Source organism: Gymnoscopelus microlampas (genome assembly GCF_963454915.1).
Source record: "Gymnoscopelus microlampas genome assembly, chromosome: 4".
Taxonomy (NCBI): domain Eukaryota; kingdom Metazoa; phylum Chordata; class Actinopteri; order Myctophiformes; family Myctophidae; genus Gymnoscopelus; species Gymnoscopelus microlampas.
In genome coordinates, this window is record NC_139941.1 from 3,492,501 (window position 1) to 3,517,836 (window position 25,336).

General features: G+C 40.7%; 1 protein-coding gene and 1 pseudogene across 2 annotated transcripts in view; one reads left to right on the plus strand and one right to left on the minus strand.

The window, feature by feature from the left end:
- LOC311042899 (myosin heavy chain, fast skeletal muscle-like) overlaps nucleotides 1-4,613 on the plus strand; it is a 187,326-nt pseudogene extending 182,713 nt beyond the window's left edge. The window contains exons 41-42 of the transcript XR_014602875.1: nucleotides 4,506-4,535; nucleotides 4,569-4,613. The product of XR_014602875.1 is annotated as a myosin heavy chain, fast skeletal muscle-like (transcript). The remainder of the gene's footprint in view (nucleotides 1-4,505; nucleotides 4,536-4,568) is intronic.
- A 12,938-nt stretch (nucleotides 4,614-17,551) lies between these two features.
- Nucleotides 17,552-17,944, minus strand: LOC311043256 (DELTA-sagatoxin-Srs1a-like; the record flags this gene model as incomplete). Its single annotated transcript, XM_084054432.1, has 1 exon — nucleotides 17,552-17,944. One exon carries the CDS (start codon nucleotides 17,942-17,944, stop codon nucleotides 17,552-17,554), a length of 393 nt encoding a protein of 130 aa, XP_083910558.1.
- Nucleotides 17,945-25,336: the final 7,392 nt, after the last annotated feature.

The window sequence follows — 25,336 nt, forward strand, 5'->3', positions numbered from 1 at the left end:
TACCCGTTCTGCAGAGAAGCTGAAAAGCTATAGTGAGGACATTGACATGAGTGAGAGCTTTCTTGTAGTGGGTGGGACTGACGTGGTGTCAGCAGGGTTGCAGCAGGTCAGTACCCCTTGTGAGACAGACGTGTCCGTGTCCATTGAGACAGGAGACGTGGTGTAGTCGCGATCTACGCGGCCGTAAAAGTGCTCTAAACTCTGTCTGTACTCACCCAATAATTAATTCCTAAGACTTGGAGTCAGATATTGTCCTCTGGTTTCATATCCGTTTGAATGTTCTGCCAGAAAACGTGTGTTTAGTCAAATATCTCCACTTTTCCACGAGCTGCACACGGACGGCTTTCTGTACGCGCTAGGGGGGCCCGACTTGAGTGAAGGACCGAATATACCCAAACATCACGAACGTCATCACAAACGTCATAACAAATTGACACAGGGAAGCACAAACGAACGGGGCACACAATTGACAGGTGCTTGTGATTGGTGCGGGGCAATGAATCACTCCATCTGCCAATTGTGTGCCCCAAACATTTGTGCGTCCTAAAGGAAGTTTAGATATATTCAGTCCTGCACTCATTCCAGGCCCCTCGCCCGTACAGAATGTCGTCCGTGTGCAGCTCGTGTAAAAGTGGAGATATTTGACTAAACACACGTTTTCTGGCAGAACTTTCAAATGGATATGAAACTAGATGACAATATCTGACTCCAAGTCTTAGGAATTAATTATTGGGTGAGTACAGATGGAGTTTAGAGCACTTTTACGGCCGCGCGGATCGCGACTACACAGCGCGCCGTCCAGGGTGATCTATGACTGTGTTTTTGGAATACATGAAATGTATGTAAGATCACAGACATTCTAGGGCTATTATTGTCAGTGCTCTCACACGGGTTTTGTCTGCCAACCTTGACAAGAAACAGAGGAACTTTGATAAGGTGCTTTGACATTCATCATTTTAAAACAAAAAAACAAAAAAACAAACTTAAAGTGGGGTAAATGACACATGTCATTACAAACGGTGTGCTGGTCCTTAAAATGGAGGTACATGACTCATTTCATTACAAACGGTGTGTAGGTTTTGGCAGAATGGAAGCAGAAATATGAAGAGGGTCAGGCAGAGCTGGAAGGAGCTCAGAAAGAGGCTCGTTCTCTCAGCACTGAGATGTTTAAGATGAAGAATTCCTACGAGGAGTCTCTGGACCACCTGGAGACCATGAAGCGTGAGAACAAGAACCTGCAACGTGAGTTTTTCTCTACACATTTATTTTTATTAACAGTAAGAAATTCTTTCCATTTTCAAGATCAATAAGTTGATTAGGCTACACTTACTTCATTCAAATGAAATTGCTCATTGAAAAGTTCCTCATTGACTGTTTTCAATCAACTGCAGAGAGATCTCAGACTTGACTGAACAGATCGGTGAGACTGGAAAGAGCATCCATGAGCTGGAGAAGTCCAAGAAACAAACAGAGACAGAGAAGTCAGAGATCCAGACAGCCCTGGAGGAAGCCGAGGTAAAACCTTTCGATTCTAGATGAAGAATGCAATTGTCTATGTCTTGGATTTCTTTCGATACGTTTTATATTCAAACAGTGTAGCAGTTTATGATCAATGTTACAAAAGGTCCCACAACCTTTTGATCCTGTATTACATTTTAGGGTACTCTGGAGCACGAGGAGTCCAAGATTCTTCGTGTCCAGCTGGAGCTCAACCAGATCAAGGGTGAGGTGGACAGGAAGCTGGGAGAGAAGGATGAAGAGATGGAGCAGATCAAGAGGAACAGCCAGAGGGTGATTGACTCCATGCAGAACAATCTAGATTCTGAGGTCAGGAGCAGAAACGATGCCCTGAGGATCAAGAAGAAGATGGAGGGAGACCTGAACGAGATGGAGGTTCAGCTGAGTCACTCCAACCGCCAGGCTGCTGAAGCCCAGAAGCAGCTGAGGAATGTCCAGGGAACGCTCAAGGTGCAAAAAACATAGTAGTTAGACACATATCCAAACAGTGGAGCTGCTCTGAACAATGAGTGGTCACATTCTGATGTTTCTCTTAACATGACCACCTCAAATGTGATTTATTTTAGGATGCCCAACTGCACCTTGATGATGCTCTCAGAGCCGCAGAAGATCTGAAGGAACAAGCTGCCATGGTGGAGCGTAGGAACGGCCTCATGGTCGCGGAGATTGAGGAGCTGAGAGTGGCTCTGGAACAGACAGAGAGAGGCCGCAAAGTGGCTGAACAAGAACTGGTGGATGCTAGTGAACGTGCTGGCCTGTTGCACTCTCAGGTAAGTCAATGGAAAACTGTCAACATCAAATATTTAAAATACAAGTCATGCATACTTACATTATTAAACTGAATCTTTATTTTAGAACACAAGCCTTTCGGGCACCAAGAAGAAACTTGAAAGTGACCTGATCCAGGTCCAAGGTGAAGTGGATGACAGTGTTTCAGAAACAAGGAATGCTGAGGAGAAGGCCAAGAAAGCCATCACTGATGTAAGTTAGGATGTCCGCCCCTTGTCCAATCTACCTGGAATATTAGATATCCTTGTGGCATGCTTATAAACATATATACAATACAATCTACCAGGACAATTAGACATCCTTATGGCATGCTTAATATAAAAATATAATAGAATACAGCTTGCTCATGACATGCGCATGTTGTAAACCTTTGCTCTATAGGCTACAACAGAGGATGTATTTTAGAAGATTCACACTAAATCATAAACTTGCATGTGTTATTCAAACAGCCATGAAGATCATTGGGAAAAAAATAATCACTCAAAGATGTGCTCGGGGGGACAGAATGATACAGTGCAGACTGAATTGGTACAAGAATCATTCCATCCTCCATCAAGATATAGCAACAACAATTAGTGGTATTAAGATATTGTGATTGTATTACTACTACCTGGTTAGATTCCTTCTGGTCTTATGACACTATTATCTGATTTTTATTTATAATTTTATTGTCTCACAGTCAACATGTGAATTTAAGCATGCTTATAGTGAGGTTACGTATAATCTATTGTGATTTTCTTGGCAAGTGTTTGTGGTAGCGGCATGGATACCAAGATGTTTTTTTGCGGGAAACGTATATTTTATCTTAATACAAAAATGACTTTCCAGGCTGCTATGATGGCCGAGGAGCTGAAGAAGGAACAGGACACTAGTTCTCACCTGGAGAGGATGAAGAAGAACCTGGAGGTCACAGTCAAGGACCTGCAGCACCGTCTGGATGAGGCGGAGAACCTGGCTATGAAGGGAGGCAAGAAGCAGCTCTAGGGTAAGATGTAGTTTACTTCAACACGGGTTACAGTCAATGAAATAAGAAGAAATCATTTGATAATGTATAATTCAACTGTGAAGGTGCGTGAACTGGAGGGAGAGGTCGACTCTGCACAGAGAGGTGGAGCAGATGCTATTAAAGGTGTCCGCAAGTACGAGAGGAGAGTGAAGGAGCTGACATACCAGGTACTGTATATCATGTTCACTTTAATGACCATCATGCCATTGACAAAATGAATAGATTGCATGAACATACAACTAATTAAGTTATAAATTCACTCTCACTTCAGACTGAAGAGGACAAGAAGAATCTTGGCAGGCTTCAGGATCTGGTAGACAAGCTGCAGATGAAGGTGAAGGGCTACAAGAGGCAGGCTGAGGAAGCGGTAAGACAAATATACATAGTGATGCATTTTTAGTTGTGGTTGCCATGGGCAGAGTGTTGTTGTCATAGTTTAACTAAGGATTCAATCATTAAAACTGGGAAAGCTGATATTTAAGCTCATAGCGCGTCACTGCGTGCTGCGCTATGAGCTTTTAGATCTTCCTTTTTTTAATCGTGAACATTTTTGCAAATCTTTGAATTCATATATATTTTTGAACTCACAATTTTTAACTCAAATATTTGCTTCTGGGGTGGGTCCCTGGAATTTTTTTAGATGGGGTCGGTGGCCAAATGTATACAATCTTGGGGGTCCTTGCCATGAAAAAGTTTGAGAACCACTGATTTCCGATGGAAATAGTTTTTCAGAAAACTATCATGTGGTCCCAAGGCAGTCATGAACATGCGGCATGGGCCACTGTATTATTCACAACCACACATTCCTGAAATTGTATTGTTTGGACTATAATTGTAAGATGCTCTTTTCAAATATTGAAGCTGTGAACCATCTCTATCATATTGTAGGAGGAAGCAGCCAACACTCACCTGTCCAAGTGCAGAAAGGTTCAGCATGAGCTGGAGGAGGCTGAAGAGCGTGCTGACATCGCTGAAGGCGTGGTCAACAAGATGAGAGCTAAAAGTCGTGACTCCAAGGTAATGTGCAATGAACTGAAGGTTCATTATCTTTAACTAAGATTTAACTAAAGATTCATGTTGAATATCTAAAATGATGTTCCTATTGTTACAGGGAAAAGAACATGCTGAATAAGTTCTCCAATTCAAGTCACCATACAAAGTCATAAGAATATGACCCGTTGTATTCAAAAAGTCATAAAATATGACCCATTGTATTAAAAAAGTCATAAAATAATGACCCATTGTATCAAAAAAGTCATAAAATATGACCCATTGTATTCAATAAAGGTGGCAACAAAATAATGTTGTTGTTTCTTGTAGTCATTACTGTGTCTTGTCAATACTATTTATTGTGAGGTTTGAATTCTGGGTCCAACTCACATGTCCACTCTACCATTATGTAAACTCATTGCAAAGATAAGTATATGTACCTAAACAGATGGTGACAATATATACAAATACACGCACTTCACACTCACTCACACGTGCGTGCGTGCGCGCGCACAAACACGCACGCATGCACGCACGCACGCACGCACGCACGCACGCACGCACACACACACACACACACACACACACACACACACACACACACACACACACACACATACACACACACACACACACACACACACACACACACACACACACACACACACACACACACACACACACACACACACGTGCACACGCACACGCACACAAACTAAATAAGAAAAACCTCTAGAAATGTAGTCCATTTGGTTTTGTTGGACCCCTGAGAGTCCATTTAGTTCCATTGATACTCGAATACATTGAATGTCGAATACCCTGTAACCCCAGTCATATACACGCTGCCAAAAATACACAGATCGCCTCCAGGCAGACCCATTGTTTCATCAATAGGGCAGGGGCGTAGCCAGAACGCTAGACGAGGCTGGGCCTAGGGCCGAGGTCCTCAAGTACAAATCTTGAAGGTCCACAAATCATTTTTTGACTATAAGCCAAAGGTTCGGTCATTAAAGTCGGTCAATCAAGCCAAGCTTATCAAATCGGATCCCCTCCCAACCAACCAACTTGACAATACTGGGGTGCAGACTATGAAAACCTACATGAAAACAAACATGTTCTTTTTAACTAAAATAAATACTAACATAAAACTAAAAATCATTTTAATTTGAACAACAATTCAAATACTTTTTCACACCCACCCCCAACAATATATCAGGATGGGGGTTAAAGAACCCTCTATTTTTAAATACAGACACAAGTGAGCACAGGAAAGGAGGGAGCCAGCTGTAGTGCTGTTCTTCCACTAAAGGTGAATCAAGTGGAATTCAAATATTCACATACACAACATGCTAAAATACAGCACTACGGCTACAGTAGTACAGCACTATATTGCTTTGTAAATGTCTTCCCCCCTTGTTTGTCCACTGGGGTTTGCCAGGCCCAACACACCTTCAATAAACACCCCCTTTCCTCATCTCACGAACACCAACAACTGAGCATTATCAGTGGCGTCAGTGGACTCATCCACTGTCTGCTAGGGCAGTGGTTCTCAACCTTTTCAGGGACGAGCTAATCATATTTGAACAGGGGACCCCCACAAAATAATCATATTTGAACTGGGGACCCCCCCCCCAATTAATCATATTTGAACTGGGGACCCCCCACCCAAAATAATCATATTTGAACTGGGGACCCCCCACCCAAAACAATCATATTTTAACTGGGGACCCCCACCCAAAATAATCATATTTGAACTGGGGACCCCCCACCCAAAATAATCATATTTGAACTGGGGACCCCCCCCCCAACCTGAGAAGCACTTGGAAGTGTAGGGGTTGAGGCATTGCATTTAGTTTGACTCGGTTCCACAGATAAATATTGTGAGCAGATCTACAAGCTCAGAACGAGAAAGGCTTCTTGTGCTTACCCAAAACCCACGCTACCCTATCCACCTGTTTCCGCGGGAATTTACTGGGGCAAGAATCGTAGGTGGGAAACATCCTGCGGACGGACCGGAAGTAGGAAATAGCGGCTCAGTGTGTTTACATTTGCCAGCAGAACGACCGTAGCTGTAGCTTCACAGGTCGCATAGCGATTTTCCAAGACGTTTGTTATTAAGACTCGGCTTTTTAGGACAGGTCGTAATAATGGATGCGTACATTTACATTAGCCTACTTAGAACTGGACTCCACAAAGCGATACGAGGCCACTTCTTAACGTCATCATGCATGATGTGTTAATGCATGTGTACTAGAGTGCCCCACACGAAGCACTCTAGTTTAAGCCATTCATTTAGTTTGGTTCGGTTGTAATGACAGCCACGCACAGCACACGTTGTCCCTGAGCTCATTGTGACGTTAATTAAATGTCTTAGATACCTCCCGACACAGCTGATTCACGTAATCAATACGTCATTTATGAACCGTTATCATTTAAGATAACCATCAGTCCCTGCGTGCTGAGGTCATATCATCAACAGCAGTAAAAATGCAACACAGATAGGTAGATTAATATAATTAAACGTGCAGGCCCAAGCCAAGTGCTCCAGTATTTTATTTTATTTGGGGCGGCGAGGAAACACGTACTGTTTGTTGACATTCTAAGACCACCTCATGGCTAATTTGCATATGACGTTCATATTATCCCACTGTCAACAAAGGAAAGGACATGTATTGTATTGTGTGATGGCTATTCTCACCTTCTTAATATAACTGACTGTACAAATGAAAGCATGGTTCTATTTGCACACTCACAATTACAACTGGTCTGGATAATGAACACTGAGGATTTTACTGTGAGAGACGCTATGCGCACAAACACGGCTTACACTTACCATAACTAAGTAACCAAGTAAAAGTACTCATTATACAAAATGTCCCATTTCACAAGTCTTCAAAATGTTAAAAAGCATTTTGAAAATAGCCGATCTACAAGCTCACAACGAAAGCTTGTAGGTCTGCTATTTTCAAATAGCCGAAGTATGGGGTAAAGTGTTTATGATTTGTAATGATGAAAATCTACAAAGTAACTAGTAACTCAAGTTTTCAAATAATTATAGTGGAGTAAAAAGTACAATATTTGCCTCTTAGATGTAGTGGCCTAGACTTACAAGTACTGCAAATTGAAAATACTCCAGTAAAGTAAAGATTCCTCAAATTTGTACTTAAGTACAGTACTTCAAGCCACCTCCAGACAGATGGTCAGTTAGCTCAGTTCAGCTCAGTTGCAGAGCCGATGTTAAAAGGCAGGGCCAGGCAAGCCCAAGCCTACATGATTCAGACCTGAGCACACTCTGTCACACACACACACACACACACACACATAAACCTACTGTACAGTACACAAACACAGTGCGAAATCTTTCATCAATGCATTTGTCCTAGGACACAAATCATCTTTCATGTTTTGTGCAGCCCTTGTAAATCTGAGAGGAGAGTTAATGTAAAGCAAATAGACACAATTTAGATCACAATCACAACACTGTTAATTGTATTTTATGTATTTCTGTTTTGATGTAATTTCTAATGAGATAATCCAGAAACAGTATTGTCTAATTTCCAATGAGATAATCAAGTTGAATTAAGTATTTTGTTCATTTTAGGGACAATATTAATGGGCACAGTTTTCGGTTATGAATGTGTCGCTACATTTCCCACCATAGGTATTATAAATGTAACTGTGTTGTTTTACATTCTTTTGCCTAATAAGAATTTCAATCAATCAAAGATCAATTTTTAATGACATGAATGAAACTTGATTCGGCAAAACACTTCAAAAGGTCACATAGTCAGGCTGGTAAAACATTGTCATTCTGGATAGATGTAATTGCTGAGCACACTAAGGATCTGATTCCATGGCTGCCTCGTGAAACCATAAAAGCTACTATGCCACAGGTTTTCCTGGAGAATTTTCCAAACACTACTTGTGTAATTGACTGTACAGAAAATGTTTTGCAGAAAGCAAAAAATCTGGACTCAAGAACTGAATCTTACAGTCACTACTATGCTTGTAATGCTGTGAAATATCTAGTTGTAACTGCGCCATCTGGAGTCATTATGTGCATTTCAGATGCTTTTGTCTAAAAGGTCTGACCAAAAAAGTCCTTGCGGACTTGTTTCCGTTGAGGTCCTTGGTCCATCTAAAACAAGCATTGTTGATGTGCGGACAAAGCTTTGTAAGCATGACACAAGAGTGTTGAATTCAAGTAGAGGAATCCCTGTGTAGAGAAGACAGTCTTCATCATGTTTTAGGAGATCCTCTGCAACAGACTGTGAGCTCTCAGGGGATGGTTCAGGCAGCACGCTAGATGTCCTGGCAGGTGGAGCTTTGGGATAGATGTGGTCCTCCATTCCTGGGTCTGACCACTGTGTCTGGACATCATGTGAGCTCTTTGCCACGGGATTTGGCTCCTCTGAAGCCTCCATTGCAACTGGCTCGTCGTCTGCGGGTACAGACATATTTAGTGCAGTAGTTGTTATCGATGGAGACAGATGTAATTGTACATGTTTAACACACCACCATGCTCAAGGCACTGAATTAAACATATGATTATAAGTTTTTTTGTCTTTAAAAAATGCTTGTTTTTCTTTTTGGACTTTAGGTTATACCGTCACCTTCCTAAAATAATGGCCTACATCATTCTTTTTGGGAAATTATATTTTTGTCAAAAGAGTTGCTTGCTTCTAGAAATAGGCCATTATTTTGTCAAGGTGCGTGGAGAAGAAAAAAAAGACGAGTAGTGCTGTGCGTGGGTGTGACACACACACACACACACACACACACACACACACACACACACACACACACACACACACACACACAGCGCGCGTGTGTGTGAGACGTTAATGACACATTAGTATATGTGTTTGTGATCATAATTGCGTTGCAACTTTTCGTTTGCGATAGGTTGAATCGCTTGTGACACAATCACAATGAGCCCTGCCGTGGACCAGGCCAGGTCAGATTTGTTTTAATGCCTTGTAGAAATTAATCTTACCCGTTAAATGTCTCTGAACGATACTCTCCTCTGGAGGTCTCTCACCCAACAGCAGCGTTGGATATGGGTTCTCCCGTGTAGGTCTCTTGTCCACGAAGTGAAATCAACAGACAGCTTTGAGAGTTTTTTTTAAGTTCAAGTTTCTTAGCCAACTTCTTTTCGCATCGGACGCGATGGAATTGAGACGTTAAGCGAGAGAAAAGCAGAGATAAAAGACTTACTAACAAACGTTCTTGGAGTCAGAATCGCTATGCGACCTGTAAAGCTACAGCTACGGTCGTTCTGCTGGCAAATGTAAACACACTGAGCCGCTATTTCCTACTTCCGGTCCGTCCGCAGGATGTTTCCCACCCAAGATTCTTGCCCCAGTAAATTCCCGCGGAAACAGGTGGATACAGTACGTTCAAAGTGTAGTCTTCTACTGTTGGTAACAGGCAGCTAGCAAAGTGCTGATACGAGCATACAAACTCACTGCTGTGCTGCTGAACTCTCGTGACCCCAGCTAACAGCCAATCAGCGCTGATTGCTCGTGCAGTCACACACACACACACACACACACACACACACACACACACACACACACACACACACACACACACACACAGAGCCAGTCCACATGCATAGCGCTGCATGAAGAAAAGAAACGAAGAAATGAAAAAAAAAAAAACTTTAATTTGCCAAGGGTCTGCAGGGAGTTGTGCTGCAGTCCGGTCATGCACCGCTGTCCGCCTGTTGAGTACCCCTGGCCTTGGCCTACATTTGAAATATTTACAGTACAAGAATGCCTTGTACAAAGGACATAAACACTGCCAGTGCAGTCAGATAATGGGAAAACCTATAATAGCTGATATTGAGCAGTACCTTGCTAACTGTTTGGCCCTCGTTTTGGAGAGGCCGGACATTTGAAGACCCCTCATAACCAACTTGTGCACGTGCCCTAGTAGGCTACCAAAGATAAAAACCAAAGGTTTACATCTGTAGCCTAGCTGTGAGATGGTCTGCTCTAGCAGATGATATTTTAACACTTTGGTTAAGAAGGCTTCCTCTAATCTGTAGGTCGAAGGTCCAGCCGACCTCGAGAATGAACACCTATATGGTTTTCATTAACAACAATGACATCAGGGGTCAGTGCCGCTTTAGACTCCACGGGGGCTCTACGCATGATACGGGACACATGCACGCGCGCGCAACGCGCGTGCATGTGTCCCTCGCCCGCGCGCGTGCGATTTTTTCCGGGTTTCCCGCGGATAAAGTTACTTTTTTTGTTACTTTATTTCGGTTTTAGTGTGCTGGGCAGCCTGCGCGGATGTGAACGCAGTAATGCACGTTATTTTCTGCTGAAGGGAGGGGGCGGAGAGGGGGCCTCTTTGATCGGCGGGTAGGCGGGGCCCCACGCAACCTGCGTAGTGTGCGTGTAGGGAGAAGCGGCCCTGTCAGGGGTGTTAGCTGAAATGTTAGAGAACACTGAATCATCATTACACAGGCTAAACATGCTGGGCTTCACAGTAGAACGCTTATACAGCATGATGGAGGACCTGAAAATAGAAGAGATATCTTTTGATAAAAATCCACTATTCTGTCATGCCTACTTCTGTAGAGTCCCCTATAAACATGGTACCCATTTAAGATGTGGGACATGATTTCAGCTATTTGTTCATGACCATGATGTATACAATGAAGAGCATGATTGCCTGGAAACCAGACGGAGAGGCTACTACTCAGGCTTTTGGGAGCACCCCGGACCGTTTTTAAGTTGCATGATTCAGTATTTAGATATTTGATATTCATTTTATCAGACATGCCCCCTTCCTATACAAACCCATTGTAACTTCAAACTCATCAGAAACACCTGTCCTTGGTTCTGGTGACTGATATTGTCCTTCTAATACTTTAGGAGACCGTGTTTTTTCAATTACTTTTTTCATTTATTTTTTATATTTTTTTGAAAAAAAATAAATACAGCCCCCTCATGTATTAGGAGATTAGCAGTATGAGTCACCAGAACCAAGGACGGGTGTTTTTGATTAATCTAACATGTTACAAAATGGAGTTTGAAGTTATAATGGGTTTGTATAGGAAGGGGGCGTGTCTGATAACATTTATATCAAATATCTAAATACTGAATCAAGCAACTTAAAAACTGTCTGGGGGGCTCACATAAGCCTGAGTAGATGATAAAATGACCCAAAGTTTTTTTGAAAGTGAAATATCCCTTTAAGTTCGGATGGTAAAACCCGCAACCTCACTTTCAGATTAAAGACAACAATACGCTTGTCTAAAGGCAACATTTTTTAACACAGAATGAGAGACAGAATGGTCCACAGCAGGGAGGCATGCGGCCTCCCTCAGCTCAGTCCAATGTTGCCACTGCCTTTGCTGTTGTGCCCATAGGAGGCGACCTCAGGCAATAGTCAGTGCGGAAGTTGGTGTTCTGTTGCACACACAGTCATAGATACTCTGACATATATACTAGGGTCAGATAGAAAGTACAGAGATGCTACTGAGCGCACCTTTCTAGTTCAGTGGTTCTCAAAGTGTGGTCCGGGGACCCCCAGGTATCCTTGAGGAGTTACGGGTCTGTAACTCCTACAATGTAGTCCATATTTTGGCCAAAACTTCCTTTGATAATTCCTGGGAATGAGCACTTAGGGTGCTATTCACGAGCCCGCTAACCCCCTAAACGTTACCCTACACCTGTTAAATACGGTTAATGGAGCTGCGCTGCCTTCTAGCACCTGCGCTCCCCGTCCCCCATTATGCCGATGCCGTTAGTTGCGCGTGGAGGTGTGCCCGTGGGCGTGTTGTTGCTATCTCCCCAACATTGCCATTCTCAACCCACACATGGGTACGGCTTGGGGAGGGGGGATAGTGGATTCTAAAAGCACCCGCCCGTTTCTCAAACCACCCGCCAAGTGCACACAGACACTGCAATGGCCCTGTTGCCATGCAGCCTTGAGAAATAAGCAACCGCATATGAAAACAAAAAGAAGCAACTATAAGGCCACATGAGCACTTCAAACTACTAACTAGAGCTTTCATATCCCCTAAATATTTTAGGGGATATGAAAAAACAGCTTGGAGCAAATAGGGCTATATAAATATATACACTGCCCCATAACCATTTTAAGAATGATATTCGGTTATTATACGAAATATACTTTTAATTGAGATATTTTCGTTTTTTCCATATTGCTGTCTGCATGTCTTAATAAAATCATGCTTTCAGCAAGCAAAATAAGCATACAAAACAGTTCGGATTACTTTGTTTGATGGGAAAGAGTTTTCGTTGCCACTGTCGCAAAAATTGCTTGTTCAGGGTGGGATTGTGGGTCTCTTCTCTACATGTAAAGTGTCTTGAGACAACTTGTTGTGATTTGACACTATAATAAAATTGAATTGAATTGAATTGACATCCAATGTTACCTCGTACTGCCGCTGCCTGCTCTTGTCATTTGAAGAAATAATCCAATTTGTCTGAAGATCCATTCATTCCATGTCATGTTGGTCGTTTAAACTTTAAAGAGTGCCGCGCAGTGACAGAAAACAGCTGGCTGATTGATTGATTTGACCTACTTTTGCGCTTCTGCCCTGATGATTAATTATTTGGCAACAGCTGTGTAAGAGTATAACTATTTTAAATGGCTTTCATATACTCTTGGAAAGCCGTTGCTTATTGGGACCACAATACGCTACAAATGAATTAATATATGAATTTATTTGGATAAAAAAAAACGTCGACCCGGCCCGGGTCGGGTCCCGTTGGGTTTGGGCTAAAATCTTAAGCACTTACATTTTTTATAAGATGATCGGATCATCTAGTGTGATTTTCATTTTGGCTGCTGTCGTTAAACCCATGCTGCGGGTGAATATTATATTATATATTATATATATTATATTATTATTATATTCCCCACGTAAACGCTACGTTCATGTTTACTGTTAAAGGTTCTCAATCTTTTCAGGCCATCGACCCCCCAAAATAACCATATTTGAATTGGGGACCCCCCCCATTTTGTTTGACTCGGTTCCACAGATAAATATTGTGAAAATAGCCGATCTACAAGCTCTCAAGGGTGGACGCGTTGAGAGCTTGTAGATCTGCTATTTTCAAATATTTTTCAAATACTTTTACTTTTGATACTTTAAGTACATTTTGATGCCAATACTTTTGTACTTTTACTCAAGTAAATTTTGAATTCTGGACTTTTACTTGTAACAGAGTATTTCTATATTGCAGTATCGGTACTTTTACTTAAGTAAAGAATTTGAGTACTTTTTCCACCACTGCAGCACCGGTTTAAAAAAAAGAAAAAAGACGCACCGACATTCCATAGGCTAAATCAATGCATTTTGTCATCGCATCGCACTGCTCTACACACTCACACAGACACAAGCACGCAGAGATTTAGCTATTTTATGGATAGATATAGGCTATTAGATGTCATTAATTTATTTACCGCAATATTTCACCCGCGCTTTATCCGATATTAATTAATAATTATATTTGATTGACCCGAACCCACCCAAACCGCGGTTCGCAGCAATGTGTCTGGGTTTGAGAGGATATGATTGATGTAAACTTAAAGTGTAGCTCTGTTCGGGATTACTGAACAAAGGTGGATGATGAAAGATAACGGGGACAATATGGATGTATAAGTTAACTTTAACTGCGTCACTTCAGAGGAAACTATGGAGCAACTTCACACCCCTGTTTACACACCCCTGGAATCCATTAGAATGGTGGAAATAGAACAATAACAGCCAAAGTGAGTACATATAGACCTTTCCTAAAACTGTCATTTATTATATGTGCTACTGTATGTCAGTGTACCACCGCCCAGCCCTGTGGTCGACCAGCTGGAGGTCCACTAGCGTTGTGGCAACATGATTAATTATTTGGGAGCAGCCGGTGTGTACCAATAGTATAAATATTTTAAATGGCTTTAAGTTTCATAATACTATTCCGGATCTGACTAATATGACACGCTTATTGTTAACACAATAGGCTACAAATTAATATAAAAATGTATTTGGATAAATAAAATAAAAAAGAAGGAAAACAAGCCCAATGTGGCTTATAATAATCAGACCAGGCAACAGTGCAGAGGGGGAGATAGGCTAGAGAATATATTGGATCGGGGATGACGGCGGATGCCGGCTAGCGCAGTCTTCTCTTAAAGGCAATGGCTTCTGGCATGGTGATTGGTTTTATCATTGTAACGCCCAAACCACACCTATGCATAATGTAACAGGGAGCGCAGGTGTTTTGCGGGGCGGGGGAGTACCACAGAATACCAAATTTTGCGGGGCAACGCCTCTTGCCTAGTGCGCACTCCGAAACTAGCGGTTTGCTCCAAATTCACCTAGAATGGGGCCCTTAGGGCGCTATTCACAGGTCAACCCTAAACCCTAAAACCTTCTTATCTTGAAGTGGATGGAAAATATTTGACCAAGCCAGTTGACATTGCAAATTATTTTGATGATTATTTCTATTCTAAGATCAACTGTTTTAGGAGCAATATGCAACGTGCGAGTATAAATCCCTCAACTACATTAATTAAAAACTTGTTGAATAATAAGAACTGTACATTTAAACTAGCAAAAGTAACCTTTAATGAAGTTGAGTGTCTGCTTGATACTGTACATGTAAAGATAGACCACCAGGGGTTGACAATTTAGATGTTACATTTCTTAGTTGTCATTGCTGTCCCTGTTTGTCATCATATCATACTATAATTCTAGTAACCTCTGTCTGTCTGTTTGTAGTGGTGAGTGTCTGTAGTGGTAGGTGAAGCTACCCGGTTCTCCTCAGTAGCTGGACCAATTGCTCTGATTTTGCACACAGCCATTGACCATTACCATCTGAACTTAACTGTGAAGCCCGTTTTTCGATTTCATGAAATCTCAGCTTCTTATTAGCGTTTTTGTGTAAAACACTGTTGCCATGGTTACGGGCCTGCCCAGCTATGGGACGAACTGCCTCCCGGGTTGCCAGATCATGTGCGCATATCCCCCCACGGATGCGTCGACCGGGTATGGTCTAGTATTGTTAACTTGAGCATTGAGAAATGCATCTGTCCTCAGGCTTGGAAGATAGCTAAAATCATTCCTCTTACAAAAATACAGCTGCACCATTTTCTGGTACAAACAGTCGCCCTATAAGCTTGTTACCAGCTTTAGGAAAGGTAATGGGGAGAATAATTTTTCAACAAATACAACTTTATTTTGATGTAAATGGATTAAGTACAGAATATCAGCATGCCTACAGGCCTGGTCATACTTAATGTTGGTAAGACAAAGTATATATTAATGGGATCAAAGTATCAGATGTTATCTGAACCAAAATTGAATTTGAATATACAAACAACCAGGTACAAGAGACAAAACTCTTAGGTATTACTTTCAACAACACTCTATCATGGTCCCATCATGTTGATAATACTGTGAGCAAAATGGGAAGGGCTATTTCAGTTACAAGAAGAATTTCTAAGGGACTGCCACCAGATGTCATTAGACAGGTCTTAAATTCTTTAGTTCTTTCACAGCTTGATTATTGTTTTGTTATTTGGTCTAGTGCCTCAATGATGGATATTAAGAAATTACAAGTTGTTCAAAGTTGTGCGTTAAATTGTTCCTATAGAACTAATGTAAAAGACATGCATGACAGTCTGAGATGGTTGTCTGTTAGTCAAAGGGCTACTTATTGTTTAGTACATTTCATCAGAAACATAAAAGTCACACAATCTCCAGAAATATTATATAAAAGGTTATTAAAACATTGTGCTCATCATGAATATCAAACAAGACATGCAATTGAAGGAAGGTTGAATTTTCCCAAAGTTAAAACATTATGTATAGAGCTACTGTAAGGTGGAATTCATTGCCGGGTTATATTGTACAAGCCAATACAAAAGAAGGTTTCAAAATTATGGTAAAACAGTTTCTTCCAATATTTCATGAACTTTACTGATTTTGTGTTTAACCATTGACATCTTATTGACTTGTTTATGTTATTAACATGAAATGTATGATTTAGAGAAAAAAAAGTATGGTACACTTCAAGTGTTCATGGCACTTAAGTTTGAACATGGACTATTTAAGTTGATCTGGATGAGGGCATTTGCCATTTGGTAAATGTCGGAAACTTATTCTCCTGTATATATGGTGTTTTCTTTGTTTCTGAATCATAATGTGGAAAACCCTTTTCTCCCTTTGATCATGAAAGGTACACAATTGTTAAATTGTTGAAATGTATTTCTGAACTTTTTTTTCTCCCTGGATGCCAGAGCAGAATCTCTGCCCCAAATTTCGGCCTGTTATTAGCACAACCAGGAGGTCGATTTTTGCAAAACCCATTTGTTTATATTACTCCTACAGATTTTGTCTTAACATAATAATCTATAGTCATTAAACAAAATGGGTCTTTCAGATTTTTCATATTCCACCCTGATTGGCTACGATTGGCTTCCAAAGTTTGCAGGAGTGCTCCATTTTGAACAAAATGCCTCAAATAATGAACGCAGCGTGCGATTTCCATGACATTTTTCCACATCTGCCTTTTATAGTGCCACCATGCGCCACCATGATGAATCCTTCAGATTTTATCCAAATTTCACGCAAATCGGTACAGAGTATCTCTATGGTCATCTGATCAAGAAGGATCTGTTTGATTTTTCATATTCCATCAACATTGCTGGCCCACAATAACCTGACCTGGCCGAGGAGCACTTTTTCCTAGTTAAATTATGTTTTATTGTGTAATCTGGGTGTATCAGGTGTTTCATTTGCTCGATGTGTTTCATTGCCCCATTTTTATTGAAGAAAAAAACAGTAAACCAAGTACGGAGCCAATGGTCAAGTTTACTAAGTATTTAGGGTTTATGTGTTAAATGTCTGAAAATACACAATCATTAACATGAATCCAAAATAATAATAGAAAAGATGTGTAAACAAATGAACAACAAAGATATATGTTTACACAGCATTGATGATAGTACTGTCAAACAGGTCTATGCAATTTATGAAAATGTTTAATCTGCAACACAATTGTATACCATATGTAGTGGGGGTCCCTGCTGCAGCTCTCTCTCTCTCTCTCTCTCTCTCTCTCTCTCTCAGCTAAGGGGTCCTTGGCCTGAAAAACTTTGAAAACCCCTGATTTATTCACTGTGTGTGTGTGTGTGTGTGTGTGTGTGTGTGTGTGTGTGTGTGTGTGTGTGTGTGTGTGTGTGTGTGTGTGTGTGTGTATGATCTCAGTTGTCAGGTGTGTATGTGTCTGTCATCGTGGCCATGACTTTAAAATCACCGTCTGAGTGAGAGAAGGAATTGCCTCCTTTCTGTTTGACAAATCCCTCCTGAGCACCTTTATACATCTCGTTAAAAAGATTGTGATCACAACTTTTGTTTTTTCCAATGAATCCCCCCGCATGCCAGTTTGGGTACAGGTTATAGTCGAAGGGCACAGAGAACATGAAAGCTAGCTTCTTGGTGTGCAATTTGCTGCTGGGATTTTGGAGCTCGTAGGTGAAGACACCGACAGCGCCGGTAGCAGTGTAGGCTGTCTTCTTGAACTCAACGATGGACTCCTGGCCCGAGCCGATTTCGTGCGGTAAAGCTCTGGTGCAATGGCCACTGGAAATGTGCATCCTTAATAGTAGAAAGAAAAAGGGAAGTTAGTGCCAGAGGTGTAAGTCAGAAAAAATAGGGGGGGTAGATACACTATTTTCGCAATTTATTTGGGGTGGAAAGAGAAAATGTTTGAAAGTGTTCGCCTATAATGACATGACCAAAAGGGACCAACATGCATGTGCCACATGTACTGTAGATGGACGGGCATGGATTGAGATGCACTCATCGTTCATCTCTAATCAGATTAATCTGCAACAAAATATTCAGAGTTGCGGAAAATATGCATGAAATGACTGAATTTGAGGTTAAATGTGAGCACTAGGGAGCAGCAATTGCCATCCCTGGAGACCCCAATGGACACCCCAGTTTAGAGCAACTGATAATAATAATAATAATAATAAAATATAGCTGCAAGCAGCGATAATACGGGGCCAGTGAATAGAGAGAGAGAGAGACATGGAAACGGAATAGATTGAAGAGAGAGAGAGTGACATGGAAACAATAGATTGATGAGAGAGAGAGATGGAAACATAATGGTTTGATTGGACATCTCAACCTACTGCCATTAACAGGATCCGAACTCTCAACCTTCAGACTAATAGGCTGCAACACTACCTATAGTGCTATAGCTTTGTCCAGGCTGATATTGTCTGTTGAAGATCATAAACTCTTGCCTTCTTTCATGAACCAAGCCCCTGTTTCACTAACACTAAGATCACTCGTTCACAAACCATTTACCAATGAAGAAATTGTACATCTCCTCAGAACCAAAACTAGTGAAAGTAGCCGATCTACAAGCTCACAAACCATGAAAAGTTGTGAGATTGTAGATCAGCTATTTTCAGAATGAAGTATGTCATACGTTGAAAAAAAGTACTCTCAAATAAGCATTTCAGGTTATCTTTACCATTTGCACATGTATTCATTGATACAGTCATGTTGTTTGCAATTCAACTTAAATTAAGTCTGCATCAAGTGAGGCTTGAACTGGCGACCTTGAGATTGTGAGGCATTCATTTAAGGGAGACGCCATTGGCCCAACAGACAAGTAACTGTGAAAAAGGAGATCACACAGATGATACAGTTTCACGCAAATAGCTGAAAAATCCTGGGTTTAAGTGTTTTTCAAACTGCTCAAAATAGCGGACAATCTAAGGGCGGAGCTTACTGGTCAAAGCGATAGATGTGTTCCTCATGAGTCAAGTCACAAGTGTAAGCAAGTTTCACGACTTTCGGCCAAACGAGGCATGACTTTTGCCTGTTTAAAGTTTGCATTTTCAAAAAATTGCTATAGCGCCCCCCTTTGGCCAATTGGAGTGAGATTGGTTTCAGTGATATTTGGAATAACTCTCTACATTACTGCAACGTTTCAAAGAAATGTGAGTCTTGCATGTATGTGTTAGGGGCAGATGAATTGTGAAATTGTGAGAATTATTTCTTGATCGTTTTTCATGACCATCTACCATATGGCCGAGTTTCGTAAAAAGCGACTGCACGGTTCAGCCAGAACTGCGAAAAGTGGCAGAAGTGACAGAATACTGCCAATAACAAAACAGGTCCAGAGCTGAGCTCTGGCCCCGTAACAAATACCTGGGATTGATGAGTAAATGGGAACTATGGTTGCTGATCTTAACGGTGCACTGGCGTTTAGTTGGAATGAGCTCAGCAACTGCGGAGCCAATTACTCCCACAACAGAGGTGACCAGCGATGCCATGATAACTGGAAAGACAGCCTGGCCAGAGTGCAAAGAAGATGTTAATCACTGCTCATCACATTTTGTACCTGAAGTCACCCTGTGTACTTTTTGCAAAATGTTAATAGAGTATTCAAACAATCAATCAATTATGAAAATAAATAGTCCAATAAAGTATACAGCAACAATATATTACATACAGTACAGTAGCATGCAGCACGTCACATGAACTCACAAAACACAAAACCACTAAAACAACCTGAATTCCTCCCTAACAAATATCAAACCATAAAAACACAAATTGAAATGCATCACTAGCTGTAGCTTTTTCCATAAAAGTATTTTAACACTTTTTCTATAGAACAGTTTAGATTGAGACTGCCTGACACACAGAGGCAGCTCATTTCAAAGAGAACTTCTATGTAAAGAGCTCTTGCCACAACCTTTGATTCTTGGTACAATCAACTTAGCATAGTTCTTATGTTCAGGTGTAAACTGTGTATACACCTATAAAATGTTACTCTTTAAGCTTTGCATACTACTTGACTGCTACCAAGTAAAAAAAAAAAATATATATATATATATATATATATATATATATATATATATATATATATATACATATTCTTACCTAAAATCAAAATGTATGTTCTTCTGTATTCAGTCTTCAAGAGCTTCTTGAGTTCCTTTTCAGAATATGACACAATGGCAAATAATATATACAGTTTGAGCATAGGGGCAGGGCCTTGTCCGCATAGACACCTCCCTTTTAAAACCAGCCCCTTGCCTTTGTGACCTCAGGCATACCTGCCAACACTCCTGAATTTGGCAGAAGACTCGTGAATGTTTACCCTTTCTCCTGCTGTGCTGATGGACACAAATAATGTGTTATTTATGGCCTTAACAAGGATCACACAGAGTGATACAAGGTATTCCTCATGCTTCTGGAAAAACTGGAGGCAACTTTTATATGTTTTTAACTGATCTGGGCTTAAAGAGGCGAAATCAGTCTGGTACTCAGGCTATCTCTGTGTTGTTATTGTGTTTTTATGTTATCTCTGTTTTTATATGGACCCATGTCTGTGGAACAGAACCCTGCATGTCATTATTCTATTATGGTAAAGCAGCAAGATTCGTGAGCTTCTGTGATAGAGAAGGATACATTGTAAATTGTTGAAACACTGCATACAAAAAGATGAATTACCTTCAAACACTTTTGAAAAACAGCTGCTATTGGTGCTATTGGTGCACATAGAATAACTATTTCTGACAGCAAATGCACAATTCTTACGGTTTTGTTATCAATATGTGGCTGACTGACCCAAAACAAAGAAAAATCTTGACTATAGGTACAGACTCAGTGAGCACAGTCTTGCGTTCGAGAAAGGCCTTCATAGGCAGAACTGGCTCCCTGGAGAAGACAGACTATGCACCCACTGTGCACACAATGACGTGGAAAGGAGAGTTTGAAAACATGACTAAAGACAAAAAAAAAACTCCCAAATCGGCTGAGCGAAGTACAACAATGTGCAAACACAACAGCAAGATTTGTGAGCTGCTGTGAATATTTATTATCTTTACACAATGTTAGTAATTACAGTATAGGACATTCAAGTGGGATGTAACTGTCCAGGGTTACCACTGGAATAAATATGGAAATGTTTACATAACTAGGAGAAAGGATATTACAGTATGAGATACTGTATTGTTTACTGTTTTTTCTGATGACAAATCTGGCACACAGAGAGGTGACAACTGTCCGTTAAACAGAGGGTCACGCCCCCTCATCCCATTGAGGAATGACTCTGCCAAGGAGGGGACAATAAAACACGTCTCCTGAACATTAATATTACACAATAAAACATCATTGAACTAGAAAAAGTGTTACTCGGAGCACAGGTCTCCACCAGGTCAGGTAGGTTATTGTGGCCTCCTGGTGGCGCTACAATAGGCCAATGTGCAAAGGGTGGCTTTTCTTCCTCTGCCTTTCACTGCAATCGGACGATTGATTGATGATGACTTGAGGCATTTTGTTCAAAAAAATGTGTTTTGCAAAAAAAATTACCTGCTGGTGGCGCTAGCAGGCCAATGTGAAAAAGGTTGCATCTTCCTCTGCCTAGTGGGAATGTGCGTGCAGAGTTTCACGGCAATCGCACGCTGCACGTTCATGATTTGAGGCATTTTGTTCAAAACGAGCCACTCCTGCAAAAACACACTTTGTGTTACAACTTCTATCTACAACTTGTGTCCAAAACTCACACACATTATCTCTAAAGCTATATATGATCAAGATTATCTTGATGGCATATGAGACATCTGACTGATGTACGTATCTTGACAAGATACGTACACCAGTCAGATGTCTCATAATACCATTCCAATTGTCTGTAACTGCCTTCCAAAATGTGCGGTTCCTGGATATAACGACACGTATAATGATTTGTAAATATCAAATAATCTAATGGAAGCATACACATGACATTACTCATATAGAAAGAGAGGAACACCCACCCCGATAATGTACCACAAGAAATAAAAAATCACACCCAGTGTGAAGTGGGCGGTGTGGTCATCACAGTGATGGAAGCTCACTTAAAAAAAATTATGTCAATGTCCCAACCTCACATATAGGGCCGGCTACACCGCCCAAAAATGGGCCATACAAACCCAGTTTCTCCCCCTACCTATCAAAAAAAAACACACGTCTACCCAAAACAAGACCCGCAAACTAGGCTACCAGTAACCTCTCACCCAGATGACAGAGTGAGACATAAATAGACAGACAGACAGAGAGATAGATAGAGCCAAAGAGAAACAGTGAGAACAAGATAGATGTAGAGAGAGACAAATAGATAGTCTATAGGTCTAAGGTCTAAAGACATTGCATAAACAATGCTCTCTTGTGTTGTATGTCCTATAGAGGTCAGATGTACTCTCAGGCTTGCACCAGCTATCTTATCTTAACTCAGGTGTTATTCTAAAACCTGAATGGTAGGATCTTGTCAGTTACACTAGCTAATACTTTTACTTTTGGTACTTTAAATGTATTTTCATGTCAATACTGTTGTACTTATTTTACTCAAGTACATTTTGAAAACAAGCCTTTACTATTAGGCTGGCTACTTTAATTTACGTTTGATAATAATAGCTTAATATTATTCAATCATGGCTAACATGATTGAATGAATATAATTTAGAGGCTGTCAGTTGAGTCAACAAACTGAGTGTTTTAATCTACAGTAAACACTGATTGATTTATTGATTGATTGATTGATTGATTGATTGATTGATTGAATACTTTATTAGCAATTTGCCAAAAAAGCACAGGAAAGTACAGTTCGATATAAGGTCTGCTAAGAGGATTTTAAACCTAAGAAAGCCTAATTGTTTCCATTTGGGTCCTTGTACTCAATTAATCGAAACATTAATGACAGACAAATATACACTTAAGTAGCCTGGCGTAGCTAGACTATATCACTGCGTGGATATGAGTCTGGTGCTTCCATGAGGACGTTTTTCTTCCCAAGGGGCGGGATCAAAACAATAGCCCTCAACGCAATTGGTTAGACCTACAACCAACTACCAATTACAGTCTCCCATATTCGAATACTGAGCCCTGATTGGTTCCCCACGTCTCCTGGAACAGGAAATGGATTCTCTATGGAGCGGTGCCAGACCCAAATCGCAGAGTGCAATTTTTTTTTGCACTCGCAGATTCGTCTCGTCCCAGGCTAACACTTAAGGCTACTATGCAAAACATCATATAAACAGTTTGAAAACAAAAACTAAAATATGTTCAGTAAACAATTATATTATGTTATTGATGCTTTATCAGGGCATTCCACATTTTTGTTGCATAGCAGGAGAAAAAAATTCAGCCCTTTGTTTGTGCCAAATGTGGGCCGGATGTGATCAGTGGAGCTACCTCTGGTGTTGTGAGTGTGGACTTCATTTACGTTTTTGAAGTACTTTGACAGGTACGTGGGTATCTTTACGTTATGGTGTATCCTGTAGACCAGGCCCATTGCAAGTTGCTGTACTCTGTCCTCAACCCTGAGCCATCCGACCCTAGCAAAGTGAGCAGGGGTTAGGTGAGTTGTAGGTGTAAGGCCAAGGAGTAGCCTTACCAGTTTGTTTTGGGATGTCTGGAGCCTTGTTTTAAGGCCTTTGTGGTGTTGTGGTACCACGAGAGCATGCATAGTCTTTCTTTCTGTTGGGCAAAAGATCGAATAAGTATAAGTTAACCGTGTGAAGTGGCATTAAGGTTCATTAAGTCCCTATACAAATAAACGTCATTATTGCTGTTGTTGATCTAATGAAATTACCCTCATCAGAACCCCTACTCTGACAAAAATGTTAATGTAAAATGTATTTAAAAATAATTCAATGTGGCCTTTTTCAAATTAGCTCAATCACTGTTAGTAGATCCAATTATCTGCTGGTGTTAATTGAATTTGTTGAGGTGCAGAAACATTGTCTCATTCTATTTAAACAGTGTGACTCTAGAGTCACAAGAACTATCAGTGCCCCAAACAAAATGGACAACAACAAAGGCCAAGTGGCCTTGCCCCTAAAATGACGAAATTCCAGGCCTGGACACTGTGTAGTGTGTAAGCAATTGCAAGTGAGTAAGTCATTTCTGTATTGCAAATAGTTTTGCTCACAGAACAATAATATTAACAAAAGTGACAAATGACATCAGACTTCCAACAATTTAAATGTAACAGTTTATCTGTTAGGTATCAGTCTACTTTTTGAAACCAACATTTCACCTGAGTAACATGAGGGAAGCCTGTAACTTAAACATGAAAAAGTGTCTGTAGAAAGTCTATACAGTAGATCAATTACCACGTCATGTTCTGCACGAGGAAGCTGATATATAGTAGCAGAGTCTTGTAACGTTTAACATAATATGCAATTTCCTAGAAGACAGACTTTACAGATGTCCTACCTTCAGTGGCGTGACATGTATCCAAGCAAAATGAGGAAAAACGACAGCACCCAAATATGGACATCATCGTGGTAAGTATTATAGTAGATATATATAGTAACCTCAACACCGGGCAACATGCCGTCAACCACCCTGTGAGTTCTGCTGTGATGAAGATGATGAACAATATGGCAGAACTCCACCATAAACATTGTGATGAAGATGACCAACACTGTGACACTGCTGGGAAAGTCTTTACTTGAGTAAAGCTTCAGTACAGAATAGTTTTAATGTCAAAGTTGCACTGAACTAAATGATTCTGATTACCAGATGACTTATTTATATAATTATAAAACTGCCTCTCATTTAACTGTAAATATCTGTATATCATTTGTGTTTAGGCTGTTTGTACTGTATTTATTACATGTGTACTTTTAATTGTTGAACAATAAACTAAACTATACACTATTACCACTCCTACTTTCCTTTATGTCCTGGGAATGTATAGATCAAGGGTCTTCAACAGGGGGTCCGGGACCCCTAGGGGGTCCTCAGAGTTACTACAGGGGGTCCGCCAAATCTTTGTGATATGATTTTTTTTTTTACATTAACCACTTGAACCCTAGCATTCCTTTTCTGAGGAGAACTTTAGCCAAAAATAGCCGATCTGCAAGCTCACAACACCTCGCGCTGCGAGGCGTTGTGAGCTGTAGATTGGCTATTTTTGGCAAAGAGTTATAGGTGTAGAGGGAAAAAAGAGCGCAAACGTTTATCTGAAACACAAT